The sequence below is a fragment of the Pinus tabuliformis genome, chromosome X (assembly GCF_031772625.1).
Source record: "Pinus tabuliformis cultivar Carrire ecotype Pingquan chromosome X, CPIR1, whole genome shotgun sequence".
NCBI classification, from domain to species: domain Eukaryota; kingdom Viridiplantae; phylum Streptophyta; class Pinopsida; order Pinales; family Pinaceae; genus Pinus; species Pinus tabuliformis.
The window spans coordinates 40,832,935-40,844,017 of record NC_142308.1 but is presented as its reverse complement, the minus strand read 5'-3'; the positions used below and the strand labels follow the sequence as shown (position 1 = coordinate 40,844,017).

Genomic DNA, 11,083 nt, shown 5'->3' with positions numbered 1-11,083 from the left:
TCGCCGGCCTCCCTAGGGTTTGTCGCGGGTTGCCTAAACCCTAACCCTAGTTCCTCTCATACTGCAGCGTATCAATGGCCCTTCCCTGATCCTGCTCCATCATCGAATCCCGTCCCCCTCTCCGGTGCTCTTTCAGGTAGTTTCACCGCTATCGGATCCCCTCCCCATCTCTGGGCCTCTCCCCCCTCCCCCCGCGTCCATTGCTGGTCCCCCCCTCGGTCTTGCCTCCCCCCCTGCTCCTTCCCCCCCCCCCCCTTGCCTCCTCCGTGGAGATCCGGTCCGAGCAAAAAACCCCGCTGTTTCAAATCCAGAGAGGAGGACACCTTCCTCTAGCTCGAAGAGGACACACAGTGGAGCGATATCATAGAATTTGCTGACAAGGTTCTGGTGGGTCGCATCAGAGGCCAAATTTACTCGGCTGCACATTTAAAGGCCTGGGCCACAGAAGTTTGGGGACAACACTTTGTTGACATTCCCTTCGTGCAAACCTTTGTGAGGGGATGGTTTGCATTACGTTTCGCACGCGCTGATCACACAAACTGGGTACTCTCCTCTTACTGGCACTTTGAACATGCTCTGGTACTTCTGAAACGCTGGACTCCCATGTTCGATCCGGCTACGGAATAGATCGGAATTGGCCCCGTATGGATCAGACTACCAGGCCTACCTCTGCAATATTGGTCCGAAGACATTTTCCGAAGAATTGGAAATGCAATTGGGAGGTACATGGATTATGATAAGTCATATCTACACACAGGAATGATGGCATATGCGCAGATCCTCATCAATCTGGATACCAGGGGAGGGCTTCTGGAATATCTTACTATCCAATGGAGGGACTTCTCCAGGAAGCAAATCATTGACTATGAGGGTATCCCTTACAGATGTCGCCGTTGTCACAAGGTTGAACACCTCTACCGTGACTATCCACTATTGAGAAAAGGGCTGGTTCCAGCTCAGGGTGCAGCACAAGAACGCCCCTCCCCACCTCCTAATCAAGCACAGACTGCGGTCCCTGCGGAGCCCCAGATACATGAAGAAGATGCTCCTTCCATTCAGACTGGAACACTGGCAAAGGAACCTACCCGTGCATCGCCTGATCCTGTCCCAGATGCTCCTGTTCCGGCGGTCGACGATACACCGGGTATGTCAGCTATCTCATCCCCTTCTATGCTCTCTTCTTTGCATGATCTGGATACATCTGAGACTCTGCATCGGGCTGTTATTACTACTTCTCCCGCATATGTAACCTCTTCCCCCCCCTGTCTGCCCTCCTCACTACATTGCCCCATCCCCTCCCCCTCTCCCTGCGTATCACCTTGTCCACCATCTCTCCCCCCGATGGCGACCGATCCAAGGGCCGTCTTCCCGATTCCCCCTCGGTACCCCCTCCGTCCCCAGACTAAAGCAATTGGTACTGATGCTATCGGGCTAGGCATCGATCCTTCCCCCTCTCTACAGAAGCTCTTGCGAGGTCGACCTTCGCGCCTTATTAAAGCCAGACATGCGGCCAATACAGAAGTCGCTCTTGGTCGTCAACAGACCATCTTCAGGACCCTTAGAGAAAAAAGCCCTGTATCACATCCGACATGAAGATCCTATCCTACAATTGCAGAGGGTTCGCTAGTACACCCAAAAAACTAGCCCTTCGGAGACTTCTCTCCCTTTCTCTTTCAGACATCATCTTTTTGCAAGAAACGCTCTGTAATGCAGACTCCCTCATACCATCCCTCGAGGCCTGGTTATCCAACTAGACCTTCCATGCCATCGATGCATCCAGGAGATCTGGGGGTCTGGCTATTGGAATCAATAACATAGCGCTGAAAGTTATAAACACCTGGGGTGGCAGAGGATTCATAGGCATCGATTCCTATGTACAGTCTATGGACACAGTGCTAAGACTCATTAACGTATATGGCCCTTGCTCTGAGAGAGCGACCTACTGGCACTCTCTCTTGAACTCTGCTCTCCTACAACAGGATAACATTATCCTGGGAGGGGACTTGAACTTCACTATGGGCTTATGTGAAACATGGGGGCATGCTGCCAGGATTGACCCATTTTCGGATCCCATATCCACCCTACTGGAGGAACACCACTGGATCGATACCCCCATGACAAAATTGCAATACACATGGTCCAACAACAGAAGTGGTGATCAGAGCCTGGCCAAAAGACTCGATAGATTCCTTATTAAAGAATCCCTCCACAACAGGATTGCTCGTATAAGGCAATGGGTGGGATCTGGGGGCATATCTGACCACAGACCAATATATTTGGAATTCTTAGACATTCATAACAAGATCAAAAGCCCATTCAAGTTTAACTCCTCCTGGTTGAAAGACCCATCCTATATACAGATGATCAGAGATTACTGGCAGAGCCACCGCATCGAGGAGGAGGAACACTTCACTGAGGGTTTCATCAGGAAATTATCGGAGCTCAAAAGGATCTCTAAGGTCTGGGCACACCAAAAAAGACTCTTTGACGATCAAGCCTTGCGGGAGGCCGAGGACTTCATTGCTGCTCATGAAGAAGAGGATGGTGGCATTTTTCCCACCCAGGATAGAAAAGCCTTATATATGTCACACATTCTTAAAAGATCCCAGATCCTGAAGGACAGAGAGGAAAGCTGGCGACTCCACAGCCGAGCCATCTAGCTTGCTGAAGGAGACGAAAACACCCATTTCTATCACAGATTCGCCAATGGGAGAAAGGCTATGAACACTATATGGGAACTCAAAGACGATCAGGATCGAGTGGTCACCACCCAAAGGCATCTATCTAAGCTCACCACTGACCACTTCAGGAACATATATAAAGCTCCCCGGGAAACAAACATACTTGAAATTATGAGAGTGGCTGAGAAATTCCCCAGATTTGTCAATTCGGAGGAACATGATGAACTCACAAAGGCGGTGACATTGGCTGAGCTAGAAGAAACTATCAAATGGTTCAAAAAGGATAAAATTCCAGGCCCTGATGGTTGGACCATTGAATTCTACATTGCCTTCTTCGACATACTGGCCGATGACCTATTAAAAGTCATTGAACTGAGCAGATAAGCGGGCAAGATCTCCACAGCCGTCAAATCCACCTTCATTGCCCTTATCCCAAAAACTGACCAGCCTGCTACCTTCAATGACTTTCATCCCATCTCTCTCTACAATTGTCTCTATAAGATTATTGCAAAAATTATAGCCAACCGTCTGAAGCCTATATTATCCCGACACATCTCATCTGAACAATTTGCCTTCCTTGACCACCGTCAAATTCACGAAGCTATTGCCACTGCTCAGGAACTCCTTCACTCCCTCCACACTAAAAAGCTCAAAGGATTGATCCTCAAAGTCGACCTCACTAAAGCATTCGATAGATTAAACTGGTTATATATTTGATTATTCTTGACACACCTTGGTTTTCCTTTCCTCTTCATTAAATGGGTCATGTGCTGCATTACTGAGGTTGCCTACAGTGTTCTTCTAAATGGAGAGGCCACTCCCTTCTTTACTTCGGAAAGAGGGCTCAGACAGGGTTGCCCCCTCTCCCCTCTTCTTTTCCTCCTGATAATGGAAGGCTTGAGTCGACTGATCTTATCTGCCAAAGATATACTACATCTCTCGGGTATATGCATATCCAATAACTTTCATCTCACACACCTTTTGTTTGTAGATGACATTCTCATTTTCCTCAATAGTGGTCTGAGTGACACCACTGCGCTTCACAATATTTTTCTACTATTTCAGCTTGCTATGGGTATGTTGGTCAATGAAGGCAAATCCACTATTACGGCTGTGGGCTGTACTCTCCAAGAAGCTACTTTTGCTTCCCAACGATTCCCCTTCACCTCATCTAGGCTTGCTGAGGGCATCAAGTACTTGGGGTAGAGGCTCAAACCCCTTGGATACAAGATTGCAGATTGGACTTGGCTTCTTGCAAAGGTGGAAAAGAGACTCCATATCTGGTATCATAAATACCTCTCTAGAGCTGGACGCCTCACTCTCATTAAAGCTGTCATCGAAGCCACTCTAGTTTACTGGATGACGCTGGCTTGGATACCCTGAGGTGTACTTAAAATACTACAGAGCATATGCACCAGATTCTTATGGAATGATCAGCAACTTGGGAGAATCTTCGCCTGGGTGAAATGGGACACCATTTCCAGACCTAAGCGATGGGGTGGTTGGGGTATCAAGCGCCTCGATTTATTTGCAAAAGCCCTTGCTGCAAAACTAGGCTGGCTACTCCTCACTTCAGATAGCCTCTGGTCACGGGTGGCACAAGCCAAGTATATCAGACCCCTCCATCTCATGGATTGGTTCCGTCAACATCACAGCCCTGGCCCCAACACCTCAAACATATGGAAGGCCGTTTTACTCTCTCTGCCGCTTCTCAGGGAAGGTATCACTTGGCGCATCAAGAGTGGACAGGACGTGAGAATTGGAATTGATCCCTGGGTAGGATGCGGCAACCAACACAGACTCTCTGATGATCTTATCAGACACCTTCATGGCAGGGGCATAACTCACATTAACCATATAGGGGACAATGCTAATACTGTCTTTCTATATCAGGCCTGGCACTCACCAGCGGCCTTGGACATTCCGGTACAGTGGCAACCTGAATGGAAAGCATTTACCGAGGCCCTCACTCAGGCCAACATCAGATTATCTGAAGGGCCAGACGAACTCATATGGGCCATCGCTAAGCACGGACACTATGCTCCTAAAGAGGGATATCTGAAGCTTATGGAACCGTATAAGCCCCCGGACATCCTCCCTTACGGGAACCTGATCTGGAAGCTTCAGGCTGCGCCCCGATGCCGCTTACTAATGTGGAATATCATATATGACAAAATCCCCACGGGATCAAACCTCTTGAAGCGATCTTATCACGGCCCTTTCAGATGCCACCTATGCTGCTGTGAAGAAGAGAGCACTGATCATCTCTTCATCCGCTGCACAGTCACACAATCGTTCTGGCACAACATATCTGCTCATATACCCGACCACAAGGATTGGAATGGATCCACCTGCAAGGAAGCCTGGAGCACCTGGACCAGAGACCACGCGGGCAAACTCACAAACTTACCCCTTCTCGTCTGCTGGGCCATTTGGATCGCACGTAACCGCATCATCTTCGATAATAGACCCCCAAACTGGCCATCCATCCTGAGCCACACTATTGCCGATTTCAATTTACTACCTTCGACGGAGAAGCACAGACCTACCCGAGCTATTGCTCCCCCCATCATCGATCGATCAAAGCCTTGGGCTTTCTTCGATGGCTCTGCCCAGAGCAATGGCTGTGGTGGGGGTGCTATCATATATTTGAATGAATCCCATTGCTATAAGATTCAGATCAAATACCAAATCGGCACAAATAACTTCTCTGAACTCAGCACAGCCAAACATATTATATATTTTGCAATACAAAAACAGTGCAGACATCTCCAACTATTTGGCGACTCTCAGATTGTTTGCAATTGGATAAATTCTACAGCTCATTGTTATACTTTTTCTTTGAGAAATATCCTTGACGAAGCCAAAAGACTGATCACTTCATTTGAATCTTTTGACTGTCGTCACATCTACAGGGAGCAGAACGAAGAAGCGGACAAACTGTCAAAAGAAGCAGCGAACAACCATCTAGAACAATGGCAGATACAGGAACAGATCGATGGATCCATCCATCAATATTACCACCGGCCCTATATAGATCATAACATGAATGGGTCACCAACCCATTCATAACAATTGACATGATTTTGGTTATCTTTTTTTGAAATATGGTTACATATGCTACTGTTTATCATGACTGTTACAGTGCTCCCTGCGTGGAGCAAGTTATTTTGATATTTAAAATTTTGTATATACATCATATAGACTCCCTGCGAGGAGATCTGGAACACTCAGGTATATTTTGATGAACTCTGGCCGGCCAATGGCCACATATGAATATGCAACATGCATCTGCAAAATGTAATTTCTCCCTTATAATAGAAATTACGACTTTTTCCTAATGGGAAAAAAAAAAAATAGTTATTGTTTATGTTATAAAATTCCCTTCCAAGTGACTAACATAATAACAATTCTTCTTGCATGCAAAAAATAATATTTTCCAAAATAAATTAGCATAATAACTAATATTTTTGCATGCAAAGTTTAATATTTTCCCAAAAGGAAAGCTATCGTAATAGTTATTCTTCATGCATTCAACTACATATCTTCTTCTTTTTTTTTCAAAATAAATATAACACATTAACTAATATTTTTCTGCATACAATATGTATTTCTTTTCCGATAAGTCTAACAAAATGAGCACATTATTTCATGCATGGAAACACATGTTCCTTTTTAAAAAACAACAAAATAAACACATTATTTCCTACATGCAAACACATGATTCTTCCAAAAAAAATCGGTCTGAATAGTTATTCTTTCTATGCACGTAAATTACATTTCTTTCCAAGAAATCTATCCGAATATCTTTTCCTTTCATGCATGTAAATTTCATTTCTTTCCAAAAAATCTATCTCAATAAATCATTATTTGCATGCATGCAAACATATTTCTTTCTCTAGAATTATACCACAATGAGCCATTCTTTTTATGTAAACAAATATATATTTCTTTTTCCAAAAGGAGATTAACATAACAATGATTGCTTCTATAAATAAAGATCCTTATTTTTTTCACAATATCTATAGTTTTCGATGCATAAACAGATTTACCATAATCAACTAATATTTTGTACATGTAAATACACATTTTATTTTTCGAGAGATCTAGAAAAATAATTATTATTTTGTTGTGAAAGGTTCACATGTAACCCTTTTCAAGGAAAATGACATAGATAAATTAATTATCTTCCACACAAAAGACATGGAAACTTTCCAAGAAATTCACAACAAACATTTTCAAGAAAATAAACATATTTAACCTATGCTCATGCACACAAGAACGAGGGAAGTTTTCCAAGGATTTTACAACAATTGGAACATGCAAACACATGTTTCTTTTCCAACATCTAAAAAAATATTTATTCTTTTCTGCATGAAAATTCATGGTTCTCTTCAAAATTTCCAACACAATAATTATATTCTTTTGTGCATGCAAATATGTATATCTTTATTTCCAAAATCTAGCATAATGGCTTATTATTTTCAAGCAAGAACAACATATATAGCTAAGCACAAAACAACATGTTTTTTTCCAAGAACACTAACACATTAGTTGATATTTTATGTACATAAATGCCTAGTCTCTTCCAGAGCTCTAACATCATGGTTATTTGTAACAACCCTAGTGAAAATTCCATGTAATAAAACTTAATAAAGGAAAAATAATAATCACGGTTATGGGACACTTAATCCAAGTTGAATGTTTGGCAATATATCTTAGTCTGGGTGTTCGTTTGGTTTATTATGGCTAAGGAAATTGGCAAAGTCAATGGAAAAGGATTTGGAAAGGCAAAATGGAATTAGTTGGCATTTTATTCATGAAAATAAAGGAAATTAGGTGAAAAGGATGGTGAAATTTCATAGGTTGCATGTGAGGAGGAAAATGAAGGAAAATAATGGAAAATGAAGAAAATAGAGGCCTCATTTATGAAAAGTCTTATGAGGATCAGTTTATGGCTTTTTATCGATTCAGTTTTAGATTTCTCTCTCTATTCTCTCTCTCTCACACACTCTTGGAGACTTAGAGTTTTCTTATAGCCCTTTAGCATTGGATCAAGAAAGTAAAAGAAGGCAAGAGGAAGAAAAGATCAATAAAGGAATAGTGAGATCTAGCAGCTATATTGGAATTATTTGTAGGTATCATTTTCATGTATGATTTCCTTGCTAGATTTAGCATGCATGGCTATGCGTTTGTGTTCTTGGTTCTCTTGATGTCATGGGCATGAGTTTTTCCATGTATGCCAGCTTTTTTTAACCTAGCCTTTCCATTTCTGGATAGCCATAGTGTGTTGGGTTCTTTTATATGTGGTTGAGCTAGATTATCAGATGGACTTGAAGCTAAGTGGGGTGATCCCAAGATTATTCACAAGGCCTAGGAATCTTGGGATTGGATACACTGTAAAGCCTAGATGTCAACACCATGATTGAGTGTATGAATCCTTTGACCAGTGAATGGAGGGATACATAGTAAAGCTCAGTGGTGAGTACCCTTTATTTGGTCTAGGAATCCCGGATGGGATACATGGTAAATCCCGGAGGGTGGAGACCTCGTAGGCCTAGGAATTCCTTGATTAGTAAAGGTAAGATACACGGTAAAGTTTATAGGTTGAGACAGAAAAAATCCTCACAGTGTAGGTGGAGAGATCTGGTGGCATCCATGCTTGGTTTTTGGCCTAGTGATCCAGTGAGGATTGTGGTAAATCTTGGTATTATATTTTTATTATGGCCTAGTGATTCAGTGGGGATTACGGTAAAGCTTGGTTCTATTATTGAGGGTGATGTGGTGTAGTCTCGGGAAGCCCTGGTTGATTTTGGTTATAATTCCCACGTTCATGCTTGTAATATGGCACTGGGGTGATTGGCTGAAAGAAATATTCGGTCTAATCAATCTATCATTGGGTGGCACGTGGAAGTCCCAAACCTGATGGGCTTAATCATTCATTAATAAGAACTATTTTTCCTTGTTATTTTATGAGAAAATTTGTTGGTTCATATGAGGCATTTATGGTTGATGTATCCTTGTTATTTCTGTTGGTTATATTTTGGTTATGAGCATTTTTTATGACAGTGATGATGTATGGCTCTCATCATGTTTTGATTTCTAAATGAATGTATAATGAATATATGACCTAATATATGACAATGAAGCCAATTTGATAAGGCATCAATGCTTCTTAGTGATTCTCAGATAAGTGGAGACCCCTATGCTGAGATCTATTGTTATGACTTGTAGAATGCATGCTTGTGACATGTTTGATGAAATGCCTATCATGGCTAGAAGGTATTAAACCAATTATTTATTCAAATATTTTCAATTGTATCATTTTTATGTTACTTTTCATTCCCAAAATTTTCATGGAGTTATGGTTAGTGGCTTGAGTCCCGGCCCTGAAAAAGTGGAACATAATCTTGGGTCGCAAGCTCAGAACTAGTTGAAAGAGACCCTAGTTTCTTACATGCCCATACTATGAGAGTGACTAGAGGACCCCATTTACATGCATTCCCATGCCATGGGAGTGACTGAGGCTCTAGGGAAATGATGTTCCATGTTGTTGCAGGGGTTGATCACCTGGAAGGGTTGGTTGGCTCATGTAGGTTATGTGGTATGTGCAGAAGGTCAGAATGTTTGTGTTGTATTGGCTCCACTTCCTTAATTGTACATGAGGAGTTGAATCAGATTCTAGTATCGTCTTGTCACATGTTTACCCCAATGGGCCAGTTAAATTTGGTAAATTTTGGAGGAGGGTGTTACACTATTAGTATGTGCATCTCTACATGTATTTTTTCCCAAATGAAATCATAATAGTTACTATTTTCATGCATGCAAAGACACGCAATTATTTTCAAGAAACTAAATGCCCGGTAGCTACTTTTTCATGCATACAAGCGTGCATTTCTTTCAATAAATCAAAAGTATAATAACTATTTTTATTGCATGCATAACATATACTTATTTTCAAGAACTCAAGTGCATAATAGCTATTTTTATTAATGCATGAAAACATATAAAAATTTCCAAAAGAAACCAATGTAATAGCTACTATTATTGCATGCAAATGTATATTCTTTCCAAAAGAATGTTGACATAATATTTCTTAAATAGATTTATATGCAATTTTTCTGGCATGAATACTTATCTCTGTATTGATAACCGAACCTTTCATTTTTCCCTTGCTCTTGTTTCTACATTGTGGCCATAGACCTTTCGGATAAAGGATTTTCACTTAATGAATAGAGAACACCACATCATTACTTCAAAGTGACAACCATTATAGCTATTGAATTGAGGCTTCTGTGATCCATAATAGTTGTAAGCAGAACTTCGGCGAAAATCAGATGAGGAAAGACCTTTGTCGACGCGTTTCGAACCAACGAGTGTGGTTCATCGCCAGGACAAGTTGAAGAAACAGATTCAGCTTAGCATGTTAAATAGTTTGAGCAGAGACTCCAACGGCTAAATCGACCAACGGCTAATTTTGACTTACGGACCCATGTCAAATTACTATTCATTAATTTAATATTATTATTATTTTTAATACATAAAATATTTTTAATGGTTAGTTTTAAAAATTAATTAATTAATATATATATATATATATATATATATATATATATATTAAACTTATAATAATAGGTTATTAATAAAAGTTAGGATTCAAAATAAATAAAATACTATTAGTGGTTAGTTTAAGAAGATAATACACTTATTTATTTAAATTATTTACTAATTATTGTTAATATATATATATATATATATATATATATATATATATATATATATATATATATATATATATATTTCAATTAAAATCATACAGTTAAGGTTAAAAATATCAATAAATAAAATAATTTAATTTAAATGGTTAGTTAGAAAAGGTAATTTATTGAATTAAATAATATAAGTAATTTTTTGTTTAATTAAGTTATTTATTAAATATAATTAATTTTATATTAGTAAAATAATCTTGATATTAATATATTATTAATATTAGTAGTCAAAATATTATTATTAATTTAATATTATTAATATTAATATTATTATTATTTATGGAAATACGTTAAATTAGGTAAGATATATAGATAAATAAAATACTTTTAAGGGTTAGTTTAAAAAAAAGAAACTTTAATATAGTTTATTTATCTAAATTATTTATTAATAATTATATATATATATATATATATATATATATATATATATATATATATATATATATATATATATATATATATATATATATATATATATAAGTAATAATCTTCGGTTATTTAGATAAAAGTTAGGTAAAAGACACTTGAAAAAAAAAAAAGATAAATAAATAAATTAATTAATTAATTAACAAATTAATTAATTAATTAATTAAAAAAATAATAAATAAATAAATAAAATTAAAATTAAATAAA

At 39.2% G+C, this 11,083-nt stretch overlaps 1 protein-coding gene across 1 annotated transcript; it reads left to right on the top strand.

Annotated features, from left to right (window-relative positions):
* The first annotated feature begins 4,310 nt into the window (after positions 1 to 4,310).
* On the top strand, positions 4,311 to 5,753 carry LOC149138238 (uncharacterized). The gene has a single exon (XM_089450302.1). The coding sequence runs from the start codon at positions 4,311 to 4,313 to the stop codon at positions 5,751 to 5,753; it is 1,443 nt and encodes a 480-aa protein (XP_089306428.1).
* The last annotated feature ends 5,330 nt before the right edge of the window (positions 5,754 to 11,083 follow it).

Bases quoted from the DNA above. Each gene is read 5' to 3' on its own strand.
- LOC149138238 (XM_089450302.1), top strand. From the start codon at position 4,311: ATGGATTGGTTCCGTCAACATCACAGCCCTGGCCCCAACACCTCAAAC.